We start from the raw sequence: 25,210 nt of genomic DNA, 5'->3' as shown, positions 1-25,210 counted from the left end.
GTAACAAAAGTCAGCTCCTTGGACAGATTATGAGATGTAATCAGCAGCCATAGTAGACTCATGCAAATAGAAACAGGGTTTTCAAGTGTTTCATTGATGCCGCAAGTGCAATTGAGTTTGGACAGGTTGCATAGCTATCAGAAGTTCGTGGATGTATGTGTGTGTGTGGGGGGGGGGGGGGGGGGGGTCCAAAAAGGAGGTGGATGAATGGGGGGGACATGTACAAGGAGATAAATAGGGTGGAATAGAGACCTTTTCCTCTCTTCATTTCCCACCAATCAAAACCACCACCACCACCCCTTCTGCAAGAACGCAAAGAACAGGGAAATCATGGCAGAATGCTTTAGCGTGTCCTGTGGTCAGCCTATTTTTGCATGCTGAGCCCATATTAGAGCTAAGGGTCCCTAAAGTAAAACCCAGAGAGCAAAGGCAGAGCTGGAGCTATGACCTGAAGATGCACTGGCTCACAGCCTGAAAGCAAGAGGGAGCAGCAGGCTTTTTCCTCAGCATCTTATACAGGTGTCTGTTGCCCATGGCCCATATCTAGGACTCAAGAAAACACAAGGGCAAACGGTCTGCAAGCTCCAAGATGGAAAACAAACGAAGCAGATCGCAAAAATAAAACAGTAATTTATGTGTTTTAATAATACATTACTGTTTTATTTTTGCGATCTGCTTCGTTTGTTTTCCGTATCTAGGACTGAAATGTACCAGGGGTGAATCCAGTGAGCGCAGGTGCTGCAAATACTAGGGCGGACTCTGAGGCTAAGGGTTAACTGTCTTGTGCTTCTTCAGGTCTCCACCAAGAAGGAGAAACATTATCGGCTGGGGGAGGACAACCTGGATGAGACCATGGAATACGAGTTCCCTGCCACAGCAGGAGTGAGACCCTTTGCTAAGAGAAGGAAAGATGATGAAGACATGACCTCCACAACTCCTCAGCCGGGCGCTCTAGATCCCGTTGCTATACTGAAACCAGTGATGGAATGAAGCAAAGTTGACCCTCCCTCCCCGGTTATTGAAAATTTCTATTTTCTAAATAAAGTTCCTTTTAGTTAATGTGGCTTTTGTTCATATATTGTTCACCGAGGCATAACGGCATCCTGCACATAGACAGATGTGGGGGGAGAGGGGTGGGATAGGTTGAGGCAGGTTGACTGAGGAAAAGAGGCTGTGCCTGATGGTTTTCTAAGAGCTGGGTCAGGACAGAGCAAAGAGAAGGACTGTGTGTGATAGGTCCCTGATGAGAGCTAGAGGGAGAGGGTGTGAAGCGAGAAGTGCTGTGTGTGCTTGATCCCTGATGAGAACTGGCCCAGGCGTGAGGCTTTGTTATGATGTGCCATCTCCTTGATGGGAGTTGGATGAGAATTAACGCACCAGCTTCCTACAAGGTTTATTTCTGCTCTGGGGTGTTATCTGCATTTGAAGCCTGTGCCTCACATCCTCCCCCTTGACTCAGCACAGCGAAGGATCCCTGCTGAATTTACTGCCCCAGAGCAGTGGCTACACCATGCTTCCTACCCTATTCACCCTTCTCTTCACTGCTGCAGCTCTGGACCTTGCGATGCCCAACGGTAAGGTGCAAACTGACCGTGTCTCTGCCTTTTTTACCTTTGCTTGCTTGACTGGGGGGGTGGTATTTGAAGGAGTTAGATGCAGCAATGGGATATTGCTGGGTTAACAAAAATTCAGCACTACCTAAGTCAGGGCTTCGTAGCTGGTCATGGACTGGGAACCTGGAGACTTCAAGTTCCAAGGTTATTAAGGACTTTCTATACCGCCCAAGAGAACAAGCCATCTGGGTGGCGTGGAATCTAAAAAGAAAAGAGAGGAGAGGAAATACATTACAACACGGAAACAAAAATGGAACTGGAGTCGTACTACGATATTGACAGGAAAGAGGGAAAAGAGGGGGGAAAAACAGTATGGTGAGGGGAAACTATCAGGCACGAGTTGCTTCATCACATGGAACCTAAGTATAGGCATCTTGAAAGAGACCTCCACCTCTCCATTCACGTTTATGACCACATTACCTTCCAACACTTGTTTACTAGGTCTAGGGGGCACACAATGAAGCTAGAAAGTAGTAAATTTAAAATGAATCGGAGAAAATATTTCTTCACTCAATGTGTAATTAAACTGGAATTCGTTGTCAGAGAATGTAGTAAAAGCAGTTAGCTTAGCAGGGTTTTACAAAGTTTTGGATGGCTTCCTAAAGGAAAAATCCATAGAACATTATTAAAATGGACTTGGGGAAAATCCACTCTGTCCCAGAGCCGGTGGTTGGGAGGCAGGGATAGTGCTAGGCAGACTTATACGGTCTGTGCCCTGAAAATGACAGATACAAATCAAGGTAAGGTATACACAAAAAGTAGCACATATGAGTTTATCTTGTTGGGCAGACTGGATGGACCATGCAGGTCTTTTTCTGCCGTCATCTACTATGTTACTATGTTATTTCTAGGATAAGCAGCATAAAATGTACTGTTTTAGGATCTTGCCAGGTACTTGTGACCTGGATTGGCCACTCTTGGAAACAGGATGCTGGGCTTGATGGACCTTCGGTCTGTCCCAGTATGGCAACACTTATGTTAGTGAAGGAGGCTTTGATCCTGGTAACCTGGGTTCAATTTCCACTGCAGCCCCTTGTGATCTTGGGCAAGTCACTTAACCCTCCATTGCTCCAGGCAGTGGTGTTCCTTGGTCGGCTGCCACTCAGGGTGGATCGGCGCTGCGCACCCCCCCACACACACACCAGATGCAACACGATACCCCCCCCCCCCCCAGACATTCTTCCTACCTGCTGGGAGCAGCCACGCGGCTGTCGGCTCTGCTGGTTCCCTGCTCCCTCTTCCCTAGAACAGGAAGTAATAGCAGAAGGAGCAGGAAACCAGCGGAGCCGGCAGCCACACGGCTGCTCCCTGCACCCTCCTGCAGCGTGCACCTAAAGCGGACTGCACCCACCGCTCTGCCCTTGGTACGCCACTGCCCCAAGGTACAAAAACTTAGACTGAGCCCTCTAGGGACAGAGAAATTTATTGCTTGTAATGTGTATAATGCTGCATACGTCTAGTAGCGCTATAGAAATGATTACATTGTGTGGTTAAATGTTTAGAATACTAGCATTTACATGAATAGTTTACACAGCACATATCTGTAATAGAGAGTTACACAGGCACAGAAATGTAACCCATCCCCAGTGCAGGGCCACCGAGGGAGGGGGGGCAAAATTCCCCGGGCCCGGCACCGGGGTCTCTCTCTCTCTCTCCTGATGGGACCCGGGTGATTGCATCCCGACAGAAGTAGGAGAGAGAAAACTCTGGGGCCGGGCCCCCCCTTGGAGGCTGGGGAGGAGCAGACACAGCAGGGCTAGGGCCTCTGGTTTGGCTGGTGGGGATCCCCCCCCCCCCCCCCCCCAGCAGATGAGGTCTTCCTCCAGTGCTGCTCTTCACTCTGTCGCATTGCCTGCCATGCGGCTGCTTTTCCCCTCAGGCTGCGCATTCTTGGTTTTGAAATCGAGCATGTGCAATGTGAGAGAAAAAACAGCCGCAGGGTAGGCAGAGTGAAGAGCAGCGCTGGAGGAAGACTACTTCTGCTGGCATAGCCTCGGGATCCCCACCAGCAAAGGTATGTGGAGTTGCGGCGGTGGAGAGGGGGGTGGTCCTGCCCCAGGCACAGCTGTCTCTTAGTGGCCCTGCCCCAGTGGAATGTAACCCATACCCACTAAGACTGTCCTTCTATGTTTGAATTGTACAGCGCTGCGTAACCCTAGTAGCGCTTTAGAAATGGTTGTTGTTATTTCATCCCCACCCGCAGGAGACAAACTACTTGACCGCAGCCCTCTGTTTTCCCCCAACCCCAACAGCCTCCCATTTTTTTTTTGAATGGTATTTACTATTCAACCAATTACCCCTCTCAGTGCATGCCAAGCCTCATGCTGGAGTCACCAGGGGTTTTGACTACACTCCCGCGGGAATCGCATGGCTGAACATTAAGCGCTACTTCTGTGATTAATTTTCAGTGCAGAAAGGTGTTCTTGATGGATGCAAGGCACCGAAATGGAGTAAAAATGGCAGATTTATATATTTGTTACATTTGTAACCCACATTTTCCCACCTATTTGTAGGCTCAATGTGGTTTACATAGTACCGGAGAGGCCTTTGCAGGCTCCGGTGTGAACAAATACAGGGTGAAGTTGTGGTAAGATCAAGTTCATGTGGCACAGCCACACTAGGGAATCATACAACAGAAGAGTTGTGTTATGTCCATTACGTGCTTTAGTTTGGTTGTGTTGCACAGATTAGGCATTTAAGTTGTATCGGTAGGGTATGCCTTTTTAAACAGGTTGTTTTTTTAGTGATTTCCGGAAGTTTAGGTGGTCGTACGTCGTTTTCAAGGCTTTTGGTAATGTGTTCCACAGTTGTGTGCTTATGTAGGAAAAACTAGATGCGTAAGTTGTTTTGTATTTAAGTCCTTTGCAGCTTGGGTAGTGCAGATTTAGATAAGATCATGTTGATTCGGATGTATTTCTAATTGGTAAGTCCATCAAGTTTGTCATGTATCTCGGGGCTTCTCCCTAGATGATTTTGTGAACTAGGGTGCAGATTTTGAAGGCGATGTGTTCTTTGATTGGGAGCCAGTGTAGTTTTTCGCGGAGGAGTTTTGCGCTTTCAAATCAAATTTTACCAAATATAAGCCTAGCTGTCGTGTTTTGAGTGGTCTGAAGTTTCTTTAAGGTTTGTTCTTTACATCCCGCATAAATTCCATTGAAGTAATCTAAGTGGCTTAGTACCATTGATTGTATCAGGTTACAAAATGTTTCCCTCGGGGAACAGGGGCGTAGCCAGACCTCGGCAGGAGAGGGGTCCAGATCCCAAGGTGGGGGGCACAGTTTAGCCCACTTTCGACCCCCCTCCCGCCTCTGACCCTCCTCCACCACTTTCCACCCCACCTCCCGCCGCCACCACTCCCCCACCACCTGGACATCAGGAGTCAGGATTCACAGAAGCAGGTCAGCAAACGTGCTGGCCGGCACTGAAGATGACTTCAGCTGGCGGGGGTTGGGGACCCCACCAGCAAAGGTATGTGGCGGCGGCAGTAGGGGGGCAGCGGTTGGGGGGTTGAAGGTAGAGGGGGTCAGGCTAAATCTGTGGGGGCCCATGGCCCCACCAGCTACGCCCCTGCGCGGGAAGAATTGCTTCACACGTTTGAGTTTCCACCTTGAGTGGAACATTTTCTTTGTTGTGGATGCCACTTGGGTCTCTAGTGTTAAGTTACGGTCCATTGTAACGCCGAGGATTTTCAAGCTGTCTGAGATAGGAAGGGTGTGATCTGGGGTGTTGATACTTGTGCGGATGTCCGCACTGTGTTGGGATGAGACAATGCGTTTTTTCTTTATTGAAAACACACTTAAATGTCCATTTATAGAATACCGCCTAAGTGCTTACATGCAAATCTACAAAGGGGGCGTGGCCATTGGAGGGGCATGGGCAGTTCAGGGGTATTCCCTTAAAATACGTCGTGTTCTAGAGTAATGTGGTTCCACACCCAAATTAGGCACTGGATTTTATTCTGGTTTCAGTTGGTATAACTCCTTGCTCCCAAAGTTGAGTGTGGATTCCGGCACTCTTCTATTAAGGGCATCTGACGCAGAACGTCCATTACAGAATGCCAAATATTGAGCACCATTTACTGTGAATCTACCCAACTAATAACGAAGCACGTCTATTGATCTTCACGAAAGGGTACAACTAGGGAAAAGGAAATGGGACTTGATATACTGTCTTTCTGAGGTTTTTGCAACTACATTCAAAGCGGTTTACATATATTCAGGTACTTATTTTGTACCAGGGGCAATGGAGGGTTAAGTGACTTGCCCAGAGTCACAAGGAGCTGCAGTGGGAATCAAACTGAGGTTCCCCAGGATCAAAGTCTACTGCACTAACCACTAGGCTACTCCTCCACTCCACTATTGAACCATAGCTCCCATGTGTACAATTATCAAAACCTTACCCTTCTGCTACCCTACTCAAAGCCAAAAATAGTAATGGAGGGTCTGGATTCTTATGACCTTCCATTCTTATGTCATTAAACCCTCCCAATACACACCTGGATTAATGTAGCTGGACAGTTGGTACATGTCTAATTAGGCTTTGCGCGTTCCTAAATTATTAAGAATCATGCTACACCCCCTGGGAGGTAGCAACATCAGTATAAAAGCTTCCCACGCTAGCCAAAAACCCTTTTGACGCTTCGCAGTGGGCTTGGTATCTCGGGCTTCCAAACTCACAAGATCATGGAATTTAATATGCCAATGCAAGTCCTTTGGTGGGCAGGGATCTCTTCCTTATGGTTTTAGTTCCAGTCGATATTCCAGGGGTGTAGCCAGACACCTAATTATGGGTGGGCCTGGGCCCAGGATGGCTGGGCAGAATTCCACCCTGTCCCACAAGTGATTTGGTCTCTCCTTCTCTCGCCTGCATGCCATATGGTCTCTCAAACATCCCCCCTTCCCCAGCATAACTTTTAAATAGCAGATTTTCACCAGCAGCGAACAGCATACACACTGCTCATGTAGGACCCATAGTCTTCCCTGTGATGCAACTTCCTGTTTCCGCATAGATGGGAATGCATCAGAGGGAAGGCGGTGGGGCCGGTGCTAGCAGTATGTATCAGTCGCTGTTTGCTGCAGGCGAAGATCTGCTATTTACAAGGTATGCAGGAGGGACAGTTATTGGGAGTTTTTAGCAGGTGGGGCTTGGGAATCCCTGCCAGCCTCATCATAGGTGTGCTGCTACTGGGTGGGCCCTGGCCCACCCTTGGGTACGCCACTGTGATATTCTCTGTAATACTTTTTTTTTGGTGGGGGGGGGGGGGGGGATCTAGTAACCTAGGTGACCTCTTGAGTCTCGGATTCCATGATCCCTTTTTCTCTTCCTATTTTCTAAACCACTTTGAGAATTAAATTGATGGCTAGGACATCAAATATGTGACCAGCAATCACCGACTAATTTGCGTTTCTTCACTTGTAGATCGTAGGCAGGCTGCTTTGGGGAATACTGTCTCCATTCGCTGTTCAGTCAACACCCGGATTCTCCAATGGGAGTGGAAGCCGAAATTCCCCCTCTGTGCCAGTGACAGTGCCAGGGTCATCACGGTGATGGGTCCCAAAGGGTTCATCCCTCCTCTGCATTTCAGGAACCGTCTTCGTCATAGCATTAGTAGCAAGAACCTTGAGCTTCGGGGAACTCTGATTGGGGACTCGGGGATATACACCTGTGTGGCAGAGAACGGGAAGAAATGGATCACTGATCTGCAAGTCCAGGAAGGTGAGTGACTTCTCACCATTTTTTGTTCCTACACCCAACACTAAAACTCCCCCTACACCCTGTGCTTCTGCACCCAAGGGCATAGCCAGACAGCCAATTTTGGGTGGGCGTGAGCCCGAAATGGATGGGCACAAACTTCAACCCCTGCTGGGCCCCCCCTACCCTCAAACACAAACTATTGAATACCTGAGGGGGGGGGGATGGGACTTGATATACCGCCTTTCTGAGGTTTTTGCAACTACGTTCAAAGCGGTTTACATATATTCAGGTACATATTTGGTACCAGGGGCACTGGAGGGTTAAGTGACTTGCCCAGAGTCACAAGGAGCTGCAGTGGGAATTGAACTCAGTTCCCCAGGATCAAAGTCCACTGCACTAACCACTAGGCTACTCCTCCACTGAGCTGGTGGGGATCCCCAAACTGCACCAGCTGAAGATTTCCTCCTCCTGCCAGTAGTCCATACATGCTCAGTGCTTCCACCTGGTGAAAACTGAGCATGTGCAGAGGGGCCCATGTGTGGTGTCAGCTGCCGTTTGGAAGGGCATTGGCTGCATGATGAGGAGGAAATCTTTAGCTGGTGGGGTTTGAGGATTCCTACCAGTCACACCAAGTGAGCCACAATTTTGGGTGGGCCTGAGTACAAATTGGTGGGCCATAGCCCACCCAGGCCCAACTGTAGCTATACCACTGTCTGCACCATTCCCCCACACTGCCTCTACTGTGAGTGGCAGGGTCCGTGAGAGATTGGAGCGACCCTGTAGCAAGCACTCCTGTACCATTCTCTGCAGCACCTCCTCCTGGGAGAGACTGGGACTGAAAGTGCTGCGAATTCTCCCCCCCCCCCCCCCCCCCCCCCCTTTACAGCCAGATACTGTGCATCTCCTCCTAGGAAAGGCTGGGACTGAAGGAGCTTTGAGTTCTCCCCCCACCCCACAGCACCTGTTGTTGGGAGAAGATGAAATTGCAAAAACTGTGAGCTCCCCTACACCCGCCCCCCCCCCCCCCCCCCAGTTAAAGCTCCTGCTAAGAGAATCTGGGACTGCAAAAGCTGTGAGCTTAACCACCACAGCCAGTGTTAACAGCACCATTTCGTAAAGCACCTCCTACTGGGATTGCAGGAACTGAGTTCCCCCCCCCCCCCCCCTGTACGATCATGAACTGTGTTTCCTCCTCCTTTGCTCAGGCTGTTTCAATAATATCAACCTCACCATCATCAAGAAAGGACCCTTGGAGGCAACTCTGTACTGTAAACTCTGCAACCCAATCACGTCAGAAGAGAGCTCTTTCATCTGGACTGTGAACGACATTCCCCTAGAGCAGCTGCTGGGGAACCAGCGGATGAGGACGGGGGCCATTCTGAGTGTCCCCCTCAGAAACAAGAGCCTTCTGGGAGCCTGGCAGTGCAAGTCCACAGCAAACCCGGCTTGGTACGCCGAGCACTGCCTGGAGCTGGAGTCGCCTGACTATAAGCCGGAAGAGGACATGAAGTATGGGGAAGAGAATGGTGAGGACACAATGTACTCTCAGTACCCTCCATCTCTTCGCCATGATGAGGGCAGACCTTTGACCTTCGAGCTTGTTATCCAAAGCAGTGGCTCTCGGTCCAGTCCCTGGGACACACCTAGCCAGTCAGGTTTTCAGGATATCCATAATGAATATGGATTAGGTAGATTTGCATGCAAATTTGTCTCGTGCATTTTTATTGTGGCTAGTCTGCTAGCCCTTATCTACAGCCTTGTTACTTCTCGCTTAGACTATTGCAATTTACTTCTCACTGGTCTTCCGCTCAGCCATCTCTCTCCTCTCCAGTCCAGTGGCGTAGCCAGACAGCCAGTTTTGGGTGGGCCTGAGCCCAAAGTGGGTGGGCACAAAATTTTCTTTCTGCCCGCCCCCTTCCTCCCCCTATTCTCCACCTCTCCCCCAGCACCTCCCAACTCAAAATAGAAACAGAAACACTTTAGCTCATGAGAAAAGTGACATCCGCTATGCACATTTCTCAAGCTATCATATTTCAGTTAAGATTCAAAATAAAATGCCTTTTCTACCTTTGTTGTCTGGTCATTTTCTTTTTCCATCATGTTGATCCAGTTTCTCTTTTGAACTTTCCAATCTTTCTGCTATTTCTCCTTCAAGCAGCTGCTGTCCATTTGTCTTTTTCTCCTCTCGTTCCATTCCCTCACTTCACTTGCCTCTGACATATTGACCTTTCCATTTTAGCTCTTTCCTTCCTTTTTTTCTCTTTTCTCTGTCCACCCAAATTTTATCCTAACCCCTTTTCCTTTGTTTTACTTTTCAGATACCTGTCAGATTTCCATGTCCTTTCCACACACTAGTTCTCCTATTCCCCAGCCATCCATTCCCTTCCATCTAGAGAGCTGCACGGCTTCCGTCCCGAGGCAGTTCCTGCAGGGTTCCCGCGGGGATGGAAGCAGTTCTGCGGGGTTCCCGCGGGGACGGAGGCAGTTCCTGCGGGGTTCCCGCGGGGATGGAACCAGTTCTGTGGGCTTCCCGTGGAAGTGTAAGCTGCACCTGCACCAGCCTCTCATCTACCGAATACCAATCTATTTGAGTGCTGTCTCCTCCTCCTCTTCTTCCTTGCTTTAACAGCATAAATGTGGAAAGTCTTCCATTAAGGAGGTGGTAGAGTCACAAATGATGACGGAATTCAAAAAGGCGTGGGATGAACACAGAGGATCTCTAATTAGAAAATGGAAGTTATATAAAAGCTAACCTTAAATGGCTGCATGTGTGTGGATGTGTCAAGTGACGCTTAGATGGCGACTCTGGCTGTGATGAACTAGAGCTGATACCTGGCAGACTTGTATGTTCTGTGTCTCATACATAGCAATCTGGTGTAGGATGGGCTGGAAAGGGCTTAGACAGCAACTTCAGTGGCTGGAACATGAGGACAGTGCTGGACAGACATGAATAGGCTGGAGTGGGCTTCGATGGCAACTCCAGCAGTTGGAACATAAGGATGGGGCCAGATAGACTCCTGTGGTCTTTGTTCCAGAAACACGAAAGAAAGACCATAATCAAGTATATAATATCACACTCGTTGATTTAATGATGAATTGATCATGAGTGTGACTATTGGGCAGAGTGGATGGACCATTCAGGTCTATTTGCTGTCACTTACTATGTTACTATTAATCCTCTTTGCTCCCAGGCTGGTGCACAGACCTCAGCTCTGACACAGGCACGAGAATCAGATGTCACCTGACCTACTGGCGCGTGCATGTGGCGGCCTCTCAGCACACACTGCCAGTGAATCAGAGACAAATCTTACATGTGCGCACCAGAGTGTTCCAAGTTCCAACTTCCATTCCTTCCTTGCCTACAGTGCTGTGGCTCAAATCCAGAAAGGGAGCTGACTGGAACTTTCTTTTATGTACTATTAAATTCTTACGGGGATGGGTTAAATTCTTGCGGGGACGGGTTGGGATGGTTTAAATTTTTGCGGGGATGGGTAAGATTCCAGCGGGGATGGGTGGGGACGGGTAAGATTCCAGCAGGGACGGGCGGGGATGGGTAGGATTTCTGTCCCCGTGCAACTCTCTACTTCCATCTTCAATCTATTCCCCATTACCATATTTCTTTCCCCTGTAATCACCATCTTCCTTGCGTTTATTTCCTTGCCACCCCCTTGGCCTCTCCCACATGGTTCCACCTTTCCCAGTGTCTCTCTCCCTCCACCCTTCTAGCCCAGCATCTGATTCCTCTCTTCACCCCACCCTTCACCCCCTCCCAGCATCTTCCTGTCACTTCTCTCTTTCGTCTTGCCCCCCTCTCCTGTGATCCAGTGTGGCCAGGATTTCCCCCACTTCTTCCCTCATGCCCAGCACACCCTCTCTGTGACCTACTCCTCCCTGTGACCAGAATTCTACCACCCCCCCCAATACGAGCATGCCCTCTCTGTCCAGTCTCTCCCTGTGTGTAGATTAGAATCCTCTCTCATTCTTTTCTTAAAGTCTAACATTCCTTCTCTATAAGCTTTTTCTTTCCCCCCCCCCCCCCCCAATCTAGAATCTCCTCTTTATTTCTCTCCACCCTCTGATGTCTTTATTCCCCAACTCTGGTGCCCTTACATGATCTAGCCATCCCCCTTTTCCCCTCTCTCCCTTCAGCCCTCTTCTTAATCTTATGATCTTCCTGACCTGTTTACTCACTACAGCAGCTCTTTTCCCCTGCAATCCTGCTGGACCCGACCTTCATTGGTGCTTGCCTCCGGATCACCGAAGATTCGTGGGCAGATGTCATCCATTCCTCAGACTGCAGCGCGGGACCAGCCACATGCCCGCTAACAGCTCTGCACAGCGTTCCGCCTCCGAGTCCCGCCCCTTAGGATACAAACTTCCTGTTTCTGTGTCGGAAACAGGACGTTTTTGTCGTAAGGGGCGGGACTCGGAGGCGGAACGCTGCGCAGAGCTGTTAGTGGGCATGTGGCTGGTCCCGCACTGCAGTGAGAAATGGCTGATATCTCCCCAGCTGGATCTTCGGATGCTGCCGATTCGTTGGCTGCTGTGCTGGCGTGACGTGTGCAGCTGGCAGCATAACGTCGCTGCTGAAGCTTCAATGGTAGGAGGGACTGGCTCGTTTTATTTTCTACTGGGTGGGCCTGAGATGAAAATGGGTGGACCCAGGCCCACCCGTGGCTACGCCCCTGCTCCAGTCTGTCCAGCATTCTGCAGCACGACTTATTTTCCGCCAGAATCGTTATGCCCACTCCTCAAGTCACTTCACTGGCTCCCTCTCTGCTTCCGTATTCAGTTCAAACTCCTCTTGCTGACCTTTAAATGCATCCACTCTATGACCCCTCACTACCTCATCTCTCCCTACATTCCTCCCCGTGAACTCCGCTCTCTGAACAAATCTCTCTTATCGTCCCCCCTTCTCCTCCACCGCCAACTCCAGACTTCGTTCCTTTTGTCTTGCGGCACCTTATGCCTGGAACCGACTTCCTGAGCCCATACGTCTAGCTCCATCTCTACCTGTTTTTAAATCTATGCTGAAAACCCACCTTGTCACTACTGCCTTTGGCTCCTAACCCTACTCATTTGCCCTCCTTCTCTCCTGTTCCTCTTTACCAGTAATTCCCTTGCCCGTAAATGTCTTTACCTAGATTGTAAGCTCTTTGAACAGGGACTGTCTCTGTGTCTCATGTAAAGCGCTGCATACGCCTGGTAGCGCTATACAAATGTTATTAGTAGTAGTAGTAACTGGTTAGATCTGGCCTGGGTTGAGAATCTTGCCCGAGGGCAGGGGTTCCCAACCCACTCCTCTAAAAACATCTAGCCCAGTGGTTCCCAAACCTGGTCCTGGAGGCACCCCAGCCAGTCAGGTTTTCAGGATATGCACAATGAATATTCATGAGATAGCTTTGCGTGCACTACAGGCAATGAATGCAAATCTTACTCCTGAATATTGTTGGTGTCCTGAAAACCTGACTGGCTGAGGTGCCTCCAGAACCAAGTTTGGGAACCATTGATGTAGCCAGTCAAGTTGTCAGGATACCCACAATGAATATGCAGGAGAAATTTGCATGCCCTACCTTCATTCTATGCAAAGCTACCTCATGCATATTCATTATGGATATCCTGAAAACCTGATTGGCTAGGTGTGTCCAGAAGACTGGGTTGGAAAGTTCTGTCGTGCATATATAACAGGTCAAATCAGACCCAGATCGGCCTCTGCTAACCTGGAGCCCCCCGCATTTGAGTTGTAAGCCCACTTATCTACCTTCCAGCTCTGCTCTGCCACAGTGTGGTCCTGTTTCTCTCAATTCATCTGAATCTCCTTCTTGCCTTGCTGTAGATCCAGAAGCTGGACCCAAGCCTGCACCCATCAACCTATTCCAGCTCATCCTTATGGCTCTCGGTGCCCTGGCACTCTTCTCCTTGGTCATCCTTTGCCTCTGTTTCTTCTGTAAAGGAGCACAGGACAGGTAAGGGCAGTCGGCACTAAGGGTGCTGCTTTGAACTCAGCCAAGGCAGGAAAAGTCGGTTCAGCTCTGGTCACCAAGCCATGTAGCCCTACCACCACGGCTGTATTTAGTAGTAGTGGGGTGAGCAGGGAATGACTTAAGACTCCAGTTAAAGAGAAGTTTAGCCTGCTGCAGGTTTTACTGTGCATAACCCCAAGGTCTTGGACCTTCAGATACCTGCAAAGGATTCTCATCTGGTCCCACCATAGTTTCTTCTTTTTTTAATTATTTCTATTGAGTTTTACAAATATACAACAAACATGATCAAGACAGAAAAACAAGTATGCAAGTACACTGTACAATAACCAAAGCTGAGTTTAAACATGGCTAAGTAATAAGAGAAAGAAAAAGATCTAGAGTTTTCCATTTCTTAAGACCAGATGAAGGACCCAATGAGGAATAAGTAATGGATTGTTCATATTTTTAGATAGTAAAATCTAGTTCCACCAAAGATAGACATTCACTTGAGAGTTGTCCTTCCAATGGGAGACCATGAATTTTAATGGAACAGATATTAGAAAATCAAACAATAATTTATCATCTGAAAGAAAAACTGGAATACAAATGGACTTCCAGATTATATATTTTCAATTTATCCCAGACATCTGACCTAAACAAAACTAGATTAGGGCATTCTCGTAAAAGATGTATACCAATTCCTATATATTTTTTAAATGACCAGTAGAGGAACCAGAGAATTTACTCTTTCTTGGAATCCAAAGAGCCCGTATAAAGAAAAGAGATTGCGTTAAAGCAGCTGATAAAGACACTCTTGGGCCATTCAACCAAACTCGAGACCAATGAGTATCTGATAATGAGTCATTGAGCTCTAATTCCCATACTTGTTGAGTAGACCTACAAGATGAGGTAGTGTAGGGTTGCATTGGTCTATAAAACAATAAGGCCCTATGATTTAACCTACAATGATCTTCAACAAAGCTGTTAAAATCCAAGACATGATTAATATAACTGAGATTCCATTTTTTTTTATTTAATTACACTACATAGTTGCTACCTAAAAATCAACTAAAACAAAGGTAAACAGTCAAAGCTACAAATATAAACCCAGCTTAACAAAAGAGCAGTTTATCTTACAATCACAATCGTTCCCAATATGTATAAACATTTTTTAAAAAACAAGACCTCAACAGCTTCCCGTTGAGATAATTCAGTGTTGAATAATTGCCCCCCTTTTATTTTTGGAGCATCTCAACTCTCTGTGGAGCAAGGTATTATCATTGGTCATTTTTTATTATTGATAAAGAGGGTAAAAACATGAACCAACACAAAAAAACTCTACTTATAGAGAAAAATCATTGGTTCTTTAAAAAAAAAAAATCCCTCTTCATTCTTTTTCAGTCAACTAAATGTGATTGTATGAAAAAGTACCCTATCAAAAACGTGCAATCGTATACTCAAAATCCCCAAATGGAAAAAAATATATATGTAATGAGGATCTTTGAAAAACAGCTGGTCCCCCCAAAGTGGTGCACCAGTAAAAACTTATCTACAATGGAGTGACCCCTTCCTTGGATCCCGATAGCTTCCTTCAACTTTTACATCTTTACCATGGCGTCATCCTCCACTCACTCACACTGGGTCCGGTCCTGCAAAAACCAGATCTTATTTTCAATCTCCTTCAATATTATGCCTTGGGAACGATTGTGATTACAAGATAAACTGCTCTTTTGTTAAGCTGGGTTTATATTTGTAGCTTTGACATACGAAGTTGGTACCATTTCAGCATATGAGAATTGGGAATATTAAACTCTGTTTGTAATTGAGCAAAAATTTTAAGGCTACCATCAAATATCAATTGACTAAAAAAAACCCCAGATATTACAATTCTGCGAAACAGGCCAATTTATGGTCTTACTGCTAATCATTAATGTCTTATTGTTCCACAAAACATTAGAGAGAAAATTTGAAGACTTTGGGAAAGAGTTTGACAAAACTGAAAAAGCTGTTATAGCTGTAGTTTTAAAGGGAAGAGGCAGGTGCCGGCAGCAGGGCAGCATATGGGAATCACTGCTGCTAGGTTTGGAACGTGATGAAACGGGTAAATGTGACAAACGGGGTGGCCACTCCCCGAAGAGTAAATCATTTGTTTACTCTTTCCAAAAATACTAAGACTAGGGGACATGTGATGAAGCTACAAAGTAGTAAAATTAATACGAATCGGAGGACATTTTTCTTCACGCCACGTGTAATTAAACTTGGGAATTCATTGCCACAGAATTTGGTAAAGGTGGTTAGCTTAGCAGGGTTTAAAAAAGGTCTGGATGGCTTGCCACCTCTGCCATATTAGCTGTGCAGGCACAGGCACGGAGTATCACCAGTGCCTGCGTAACTCCTGGCCCTGCACCACTCTGGTACCGCAGCAGTCACACTGGATTTTCAGTAGCACTGTGGGCCTCACCTTCCAAAATTTTAAAGGGTCAGGAGAGGCTCCCGGCCCTTTCAATCACCTGTCCAGCTCTAACTGGGCCTGTTCCGTGGCACTTAACTGAATGGTGCTGAAAAGGCCTGATTAGCACCCAAGCCGAAACTGGCTATTTTGGAGGCAGATTCGGCCCTTAATCAACTAATAAGTTAACTACATAAATAGGACCATGTGAAAGTCAATCTGATGTTTATACAGTTCTTCATCGACCTTAAGTGCTTAATGTCACACTTTAGTGGCTATGATTTTGCCAGCTCCGTGTATCCGGAAATTCAATGCCAGAGCCTGGATCTGACCTGGCATTTAAATTCGGGCACAACGCTGATCGCTGCTGCTTGAACATCGGGCTTTGGTGCCACTGAACATCCAGGGATGGCCTGCTCACAGCAACTTAACTAGAGAAGCTCTTGCCATGTTGACTTATTAAACCGATTCTTAACTGATAATCCTTGGAGTCACCTTATTGCCCCAGAAACAGGCCCTTGGCTGCTTCATCTTGAGGTGAGACCAGTGCGCCTTCCCCTATACATAGTAACATAGTAGTTGACGGCAGAAAAAGACCTGTACGGTCCATCCAGTCTGCCCAACAAGATAAATTCATATGTGATACTTTATATGTATACCTGACCTTGATTTATCCTTGCCATTTTCAGGGCACAGACCGTAGAATTCTTCCCAGTACTTGCCCCGCCTCCGCCACCCAATCTCCGCTAAGCTTCTGAGGATCCATTCCTTCTGAACAGGATTCCTTTATGTTTATCCCACGCATTTTTGAATTCCGTTACTGTTTTCCTCTCCACCACCTCCTGCGGGAGGCCATTCCAAGCATCCACCCCTCTCTCCGTGAAAAAATACTTCCTGACATTTTTATTGAGTCTGCCCCCCTTCTATCATAAAGCTTCTTAAAAAGAAAAGTTTTCAAGTAAATACAATCCACCTTTTTCTTAATAGGTACAGCTTCCCCCTAGTCAACTTTGGAAGTATAATGAAAAAACCTTGTACTAGTTTTTAAATCTTCTTTTTTTTCTTTTTAGGTATGAGAAGACCCAAGCTGACATCGCAGAAGTCAGATTAGGTAATCACAATGAATTCCATTATAACAGATTAATTCAAGTACCTGGTCATCTCCACTCCCTACCCCCCCCCCCCCCCCCCCAATACTATAGTAGACCTCAAAAATGAAATGAGGCCAGGAGACAGGGACACTAAAACAAGAGTCTAACATTACTGGTTTGAAAATTACTACATAAAAATGATCTCTACCTAAAGCTTATCTGTAGTATGGTAATAGCAGCCTTCCTGCTCATTTAGGCTCTGCGAACCTTAAAATTTTTTTTTTACAGGCTCTGGATTCTGCAGTGTGACAAAGCTGGCCAAAGCTCAGCGTATATGTCCGTCCCCCCCCCCCCCCGCTCAGAACTAGGATGGTTACAGGCCCTTCCCTACTTGGGTAAAAGGTTTTGTAAAAAACATTTTTTTTTTTACATTTTTGTTGAAAATGGACATGTGGCAAAATGAAATTGCTGCGCGCCCATTTCGGGTCTGAGACCTTACCACCAGCCACTGACCCAGCGGTAAAGTCTCAAGCAGTAATGACCTATGCGCGCGTCCCCAAATAAAATTTGTTTGGACACGCGTATCGGACGGGCGCCAAAAATCAAATTACCGCTACAGCTACGCAGTAGCCGGGCAGTAACTCCATTTTGGCACGTGTTGGGCTTAGTAAAAGGGCCCCAAAGGAGAAATTAGATCTTACCTGCTAATTTGCTTTCCTTTAGTCCCTCCGGACCGGACCAGGATTGGACTGATGGGTTGTGCTCGCCTACCAGCAGGTGGAGACTGAGAAAAAACTCTGACTCTAGAGAGCCAATAGGAGCCCTGGCCATGTGACCTTAGCCTCAGTATTTGAATAGCAAAGCAGGAAAGAAAGAAAGACCTTCTGTGCCGTATGGAATCCTAGCAGCCACAAAGCACTCGGCAATGCCAAGTATCAGAGCTCACCAGCAACTCTCACCAGAGAAGTGGTATGGCCCGATATGTATTACAGCTCACCAGCAACTCTCACTAGAGAAGTGGTATGGCTCACTTGTACTATAGCTCACCAGCAACTCTCACCAGAGAAGCGATATGGCTCACATGTAATATAGCTCACCAGCAACTCTCCCCAGAGAAGTGGTATGGCTCACATATAATATAGCTCACCCGCAACTCTCACCAGAGAAGTGGTATGGCTCACTTGTCTTATAGCTCACCAGCAACTCTCACCAGAGAAGTGGTATGGCCCACTTAAGATTTTATATATATTCCATCAACTGAGCTTACCAGCAACTCTCACCAGAAAAGTGGTAAATCATATTTAAGGTTTTATAGATATTCCAGCAACTGAGCTCACCAGCAACCACCAGAGAAGTGGTATAGACCACGTAAAGTTCTGTATATATATAGTATTGTTCCACGAATCGTAAAGGAATGAATACACTTCCTACTGAATACACTTCCTACTTAATAAAAGAAGCTAAAGAGTAGAGAGAACATGGGAGGGGCCTGGTCCGGTCCGGAGGGACTAAAGGAAAGCAAATTAGCAGGTAAGATCTAATTTCTCCTTCCTTAGCGTCCCTCCGGACCGGACCAGGATTGGACTGATGGGAAGTATCAAAGCAGTAATCTGAAGGGAGGGACCTTATGAAAACTGCAGAGAAATGTTCATGCTGCATAGGCCAACTGGCGACAACTAACATGTAGTGTGTCCCAATGAGCAAAATAAAATGAAACTAGGACTAAGTTGCCAACTTATCAATGTGCACCGAGAGCACCAAAAATCGCCGTAGTAAGAATAGAGCCCGCTTCTGAAGTTGTGGAATATGTTGTAATACGCTGTGGAACTGCCCTCTCAGCGAGAAGAGAAATAGACATTCTCATTTCCTTGATCCTTCGCGATATAGCGGGTTAGAAACAATGAAAAACTTTTACGCCTACTGGCTAGAAGGACAAAACCAATAAGAAAAAACCGATTGGGAAAGGTGAAAACTTTAAACTACAGCAGACCGAAAAGAAGTTACCAACCATAGAAGTATTCCACACATAGATCTACTTGCTGCAATGGCTACTGGGAAACACTGCTTGAAGAGGAAAACTTTATAGAAAAAGTTATGGCTACTAGAAAACAGAACTTTAAGAGTCTGTTCACCTAGTTCACTTAGCTGGTGGACGAAGCGGGAGGTACAGGTGCAGGACTCCTTTAAGAAACCGCTTTGACAGTGGATGCTGCATAAGCGTGCGGTTGTCAACAGTATCATGCATCACTGATAGAGCTGCCAAATGAAGTCTAATGGATGAGTAAGACAGACAAGATTTCGCAAGATGCAGAAGATATTCCAAAACATGCAAAATGGATACTGTTTGTGGAATGAAGTGGCGAGAGGAGTACCACAGAGTGAACCGTCGCCACTTTGATTCATAGGACTTTAATGTAGATTTCTGTCTGGAAGCAATTAAAACTTGAAGTACTTCCTGCGAAAATATCAAAGATGTTGCAGACCCAGTAACCACGCCATAAGTTTGAGTGACTGGGGGTCCGGATGTAGAAGGGTGCCTTGGTTCTGCGTAAACACCTAGTGAGATGATGGAAGAAACGCATAAAGAAGGTTGAAAAACCCCTGCTGGAAGTTGGCATCTGTCCCTGTCTCCGTCAAGACTGTTGCTGAACGGAAGAAGCAAGAAATGTTCGTGAGCCTGAAGGCAAAAAGAGATAGCCCTGAAGTGTCGCAGTGAGGAAGTAAGGCTGAAAAAATGAGAGTCCATTCACCTAAATGCAGGGTGACACAACTAAGAAAAAATGAGTACAAACTCAAGAGTATACTCTTAACTCCTCCTTGGCGGATGACATAACCCATTGCCATGGCAAGGACCAACATAGCTCTCTCCGCCTTGTTTGTCAGTAGGGAAAACAAAATTCACCCGAAGGTAAAACGAATTGCTGAGGTCCCCCAGAAAAAAAAAATATATACAAAAAAGCTTCTGCCAAAAAGTGTACTGCACGAAGCATCCCAATGACAGAACTAAGGTTCTTGAGATAACTAGATGACACTTAAATAGCGCGATTGATGACCCTGAGATTCGCAATAGGATGAAGGAAAATTCCTTCTTGGGCATTAGAAAGTAAAATTGCATTCTGCAGAATAGAGCGAGGAAATGGCCGAAGGCCCAAGGTCACCAAGAAAAATATAAACTGGGATGTTTGCAGAGGAGACAAAAGACTGTGCGCCAACCTGACTAAACAAAGAGAAAATCAGAGATATCTGATGAGAGATCAAATGAGAGATCAAATGAGAGGCCTGGCTACAATCACCACCCAACCTAGAGACTGTAAGAAATGCAACACCCAGTGCGTGACCTGAGAACTCTGCTGATAAGACTTTCTCCAATTAGGCAGTCGTCTAGGTAAGAATGAAATGACCCTAAGAGCGCAATGAACATCCTCTTAGATCTATAAAAGAACGGAAGAGAGAGTACTGCTGAAAATGACCGGTTAATGCATAAGCAAAAAACTAGCCATTCTCTGGATCCTGAGGAGAAGAGGAAGGGTGACCAAGGACACCAGTTAAATAGGGCTACAAACTCCAACCCTATCTCTATGGCGTTCCATAGTTGGGTAAGTTCTGAATATAGAAAGTTCTGAATATAGGAGTCCACCAGCTATGGTAGTATGCTCCGGACAGAAAAAAATTGTCCCAGTATGAACGTCTGATTCACCGGCCTGTAATTTCTTGGATCTCCCTAATCCACATACCACTAATCCACGTACCATGGTCATGCGTCCTCCATCACTGAGATGTAGATTGTAAGCTCCTTTGAGCAGGGAACGTCCTTCTTTGTTAATTTGTACAGCGCTGCGTAACCCTAGTAGCGCTCTAGAAATGTTAAGTAGTAGTAGTAGTACCAGACTCACACCCAATGCGTTAGTTTGCAGAATTACTGCAAAGCCTTGCTTTTGGAGCAGAGATTTCTGTTCGATAGTCTCGTGAGAGGTTTTTTTTTTTTTTTTTCTTTAATGCTGTTCTGGCTGTAGAAAGGTGGACATTTGAGCTTCCCCAGAATGGCAAAACTTATGTACCTATGCCCATTAGATATGAATGCTGGACTTGATGGACTTTAGGCCTTACCCAGCATAACCATACTTATGTACCTATGGTATAAATACACAGGAAGTGAGTGAATCCCCTTCCAATTGAAAGAACACTCTGGAGTGAAGGCGCATAGAATGAAAATGAAAAAGGACAAACTTGGAAATTACCTGTAACGAAAAAAGTGAAGTTGTGCCACAGGTCTCTAAGGAAGAGGAAGAGATAGCAGATGGTATGTATAGGCATACTGGACCAAACCAGGATGTTTATAATCTGCCAATGCTGAACTGATAGAGTAGAGACAAACACGAGTAGATGGTTTGAGGACCGTCCACTATCTTTAAGTGAAAGGATGACTTTATTCTCTAAGTGACCATATGTCCTGTAAAAACCAGAAGAAAGCTAAAATGAAATATGAGAGGCTTCAAGGCAGTTGGAAAAGAAGGGAAGACATGAATAAAGCATGCCTGCTAAGGCAGCTGAGTGACTGGGAGCTTGGTAGACAGGACTGTCCCTCAGAGAATATGAAAGAGCTGATATATCCCCATGGCATCTGAACAATATACTGTATGCCTCTAGAGAAGGCTTCTTAAAGTCGGAAAAAGAAAACACTGTATAACACTACAGCCATTGAGAGTGATTGTCTGTTAAGTTCTTAAAACACTATATAACATCATAGGCATGGAGTAAAATGCTTGAAAGGAACTAAGATATTATGGTCAGAATTGCAAAGTACCAATCAATCGACTCTTAGACAATGTAGTCCTATTCACCAGGGAATGAGAAAGACAGAAATTTACTCTATGCCTATAGTGAAAGTTTCTAAAGTTCTTAAAACACTGTATAATACTACAGCTATTGAGGAAAATGCTTGAAATGAATTATGATATTATGATAAGATGTAGATTTTCCACCAGGCAATGAAAAATGACTGAGCACCAGAAAAAACTAGTGTTAACAGCCCCGTGATACATAGAAATTTAAAAGAAGAAAAGCTTGTTATATATCCATATATGAAAGGAGCCCCCTTTCAATCAAATATTGCCTGCTGATGTGAAGAGCATTTTAGAATACGCCGTTCAGCACATACAAAAGTGTACACATCTTGGAGCCGAACTGCTCTATGAACTGCAGCCTTACCTTCAGCAGAGAGATCCCCGACTGATAAGATGGAGGGAGAAACAAAATGGCCGCCGTTCGCGCCACTGGCCCTGTGGTGATCGTTGACAGCGCGCCCAACACCTCCGAACAAGTGAAGCCCAGTGGAACGGCGAAGAAACAACAGCCGGCGAAAGAGGCCCCGAAAAAACCGGAGGCAGCACTGGACCCGAAGAAACCTTGAAGGGAGAGCAAAATTTACACGTTCCGGCTGCGTGAACTGCGCCTGACCGACAGCAGCTGTTTGAACTTTTAAGCCATATCAGAAAAAACAGGTGGCCGCGCTTATGCAGTTCGCATCTTTCTTTTTTTTTTTTTTCATTTCTTTAAACTGCCGCTGCCAAAAAGCAAGAAAATGGAGGAAATTAAATCTGACGAGAAAAATCGCTGTTTAAAGTCACAGACACTGAATTATTTTCTTCTGTTTTTTTTTTTTTTATAACCCCTCAATCATAATAAAACACTGGAGCTGCCTGCTCGTTAGAAGTCTGGGGAAAGAAAGGCTGCTTCTTTGAATTTCCTTTTATTTGATTTAATTCTTTTAAAGCAGCTGCCTGTTAAAAGTGGCTGCCTCTCCCAAAGACGGTACACCTTTCCAGAGAAAGGGACGGCCCTTCCCTGCTAAGCCAGGGAGATGGGGAGGAAGGGGGGTGGACTCGAGACACCCGAGTTTAACACCCCCGAGGCTGTCAAAGAAAGAAGAGAAAGGAAACCCTGTCAAGCCTCTAAATAAGATTCCAGGCACAGAAGAATTATCACAAATATCTGTAATATCTAAAGAGAAAAGGAGAGAGACTAATGGGCTCACTTCCTACCTGCTGGGAGACTGAGAAAATACTGGGGCTAAGGTCACATGGCCAGGGCTCCTATTGGCTCTCTAGAGTCAGAGTTTTTTCTCAGTCTCCACCTGCTGGTAGGCGAGCACAACCCATCAGTCCAATCCTGGTCCGGTCCGGAGGGACGCTAAGGAAATGTCATTTACATCTGCTTGGGGGTATTGCTGCTAGTAAACAGTTTGGACTGCTGTTCGATAATAAACTTTATATAAAAAATGTCGCTGATGCTTCTATAGGTTGTGATAGCCCCTGTCCTGAAGGCCGTGCAACTAGGAAATCACACTGCCAGAGTCCATTTAACTCGAGGTTCCTGCGCTCATAAGAACACAGTCTTAGCTTAGGCTGGTCATGTCACTCTGCGCTAAATTTTTAAACGCCATTAAACTGGGTCAAGTGCCTTCCAGCTCAGTGTTCCCTCTTCTTCCAGTAACAGAATACTGTATAAGCAACTGGTAGAGTGGGGAGACAAGTAGATGAGTCGTGTTCTTTCTACCAGCAAAGACTAATGTTGGCATTTAAATAAAAATCAGGGCTTGTTACATTTCTATATTCCCATTATAGATGAGACTCAGCTGCCAGCAGGAGACTCCAGCCAGCAAGATCCATCACCAATAAGAAGGACCCCTTCTGAAAAGGTAAGCACCACATCTGTGAGCCTTGAAAGCTGTGCTCCTTGGGACAGCCAAAGCCAGTACAAGGGTACTGACTGCCTTAGGCAGGGGCGGACTTAACATTTGGGCAACCGAGCAGTAGGGACTGTCCTTCTTTGTTGAACTGTACAGCGCTGCGTAACCCTAGTAGCGCTCTAGAAATGTTAAGTAGTAGTAGCAGTGATCTAGTGGCCTTTGTTTTGGGGGGGGGTGGGGGGACATGTTCTTTGCTGCCCGTTGTGCTGCTATTCCCCACCTGCCCAGCACTGCTGTATTTCAAAAATGGCTAGACACCCTGCGGAAGTCTCGGCCGCCATTTTGAAAAAACGGCAGGCGGGGGAATAGCGGCAGCGCAGCAGGCAGGAAAGAAAATGCTTCCCCCCCCCAAGACCATGGGGGATGTCAGCTGTGGCAGAAGGGAGGGGGGTGTTGGGCAGCACCCAGGCGAAAGGCCTTCACCTTCAGTCCGCTCCTGGCCTTAGGCAACCTTCAGCCTTATTACTCACCCCCCCCCCCCCAGGGCAAGCCTTTACTATTAAAAAAACTTTGCTGAGGGTGTCTCACACAGGTACACAAATGAGAGAAATCTCCAACGTCATTTACCCGGTTTGAAGTTTGCTCATCCTTCCTGCAGATAAAAATATGAATAGTTGGTGTGTTTGAGTTGCTGTAGCTGCTCTTTGCTTCCTCCAGAAGCTGCAGCCCTAGGCGAGAGCCTAGTCACGCCTAATAATGATTATGCTAACCAGTTCATATGGGAATGTGATGTCCAGCAGCAAGAGGGATTTTAGTTTCCAAGACAGATGATCTCATACCATTTGCTCTCTCGTCTACAGGAAGGTGGTGGCGTGCATTATGTGGAGCTGGAACAATTTCCCCCTGCCAGGCAAATCCTCAAGTCCCCCAGCTTAGGCCGCCCCTCCACCATTTATGCCACTGTCGTCTGATGCACTTCAGACCTGACAAAAGGGCAAAGCTGGGCCCACCAGAAACTCTCTGCCCTTCAAGCCCCACTGTCACTCACCAATATGGTAACAGGAACCACCGATCGATTTACTGCATCGAAGATGTATTTGGTGTCTTCAGTATGTTATATTTTTACTACGGTCTTGGCTTTCTCTAGAGCATCTCTAGATGTGGAATGCAATGTCAAGTCTACTTCGCTTAACTACCAGTTGCCAGAAGTTCAATACTGTGAAAACACAGTATTTTGTTCAAGCTTTTTTTTTTTTTTTTGGATGTGTACTACAGCTTTTGGGAAGGATGAGAGCAGCACTTTGTTTGTCTTATGGAAATTATGATTCCGATATTTTATTTTGTTGTAATTTTGCTAATTGAAATTGTTTTGAATGCTTTTATGGAAGCCGCCTAGTTCTTAGGCGGGTTACATTTTTAAAAAAAATAAATAAATAAAAATGTTTTTTTCCTGAACTGCAATTCTTTCCTGCCCCAAAGAGGCCGCCAGACCACCAGGGCACTACGATAAGGTACAGGAGGGGAGGGGGATGTGAATGGAGTCATGTGGGTGGAGGGGATATACACAGCGGGAGAGAGGGAATCTGATTTTCTTGGGGAAAGGGTCAAGGTGAAACTGCGGTGCAGGAGTGTGACAGGGGGCATGGCTGAATTATATTGTGTGTCCTACTTTTTTTTTTTTCTCACAGCAAATATGGTAACCCTCCCCAGAA

At 46.3% G+C, this 25,210-nt stretch overlaps 1 protein-coding gene across 1 annotated transcript; it reads left to right on the top strand.

Annotated features, from left to right (window-relative positions):
- The first annotated feature begins 1,491 nt into the window (after positions 1 to 1,491).
- On the top strand, positions 1,492 to 24,778 carry LOC115459077. The gene is made up of 7 exons (XM_030188941.1): positions 1,492 to 1,574; positions 7,032 to 7,328; positions 8,513 to 8,833; positions 13,144 to 13,273; positions 16,790 to 16,830; positions 23,434 to 23,507; positions 24,359 to 24,778. Exons 1-7 carry the CDS (start codon positions 1,511 to 1,513, stop codon positions 24,467 to 24,469), a joined length of 1,038 nt encoding a protein of 345 aa, XP_030044801.1. The 5' UTR covers positions 1,492 to 1,510; the 3' UTR covers positions 24,470 to 24,778.
- Positions 24,779 to 25,210: the final 432 nt, after the last annotated feature.

Source organism: Microcaecilia unicolor, unplaced genomic scaffold (genome assembly GCF_901765095.1).
Source record: "Microcaecilia unicolor unplaced genomic scaffold, aMicUni1.1, whole genome shotgun sequence".
Taxonomy (NCBI): domain Eukaryota; kingdom Metazoa; phylum Chordata; class Amphibia; order Gymnophiona; family Siphonopidae; genus Microcaecilia; species Microcaecilia unicolor.
This window is presented reverse-complemented; position numbering and strand designations above follow the sequence as displayed.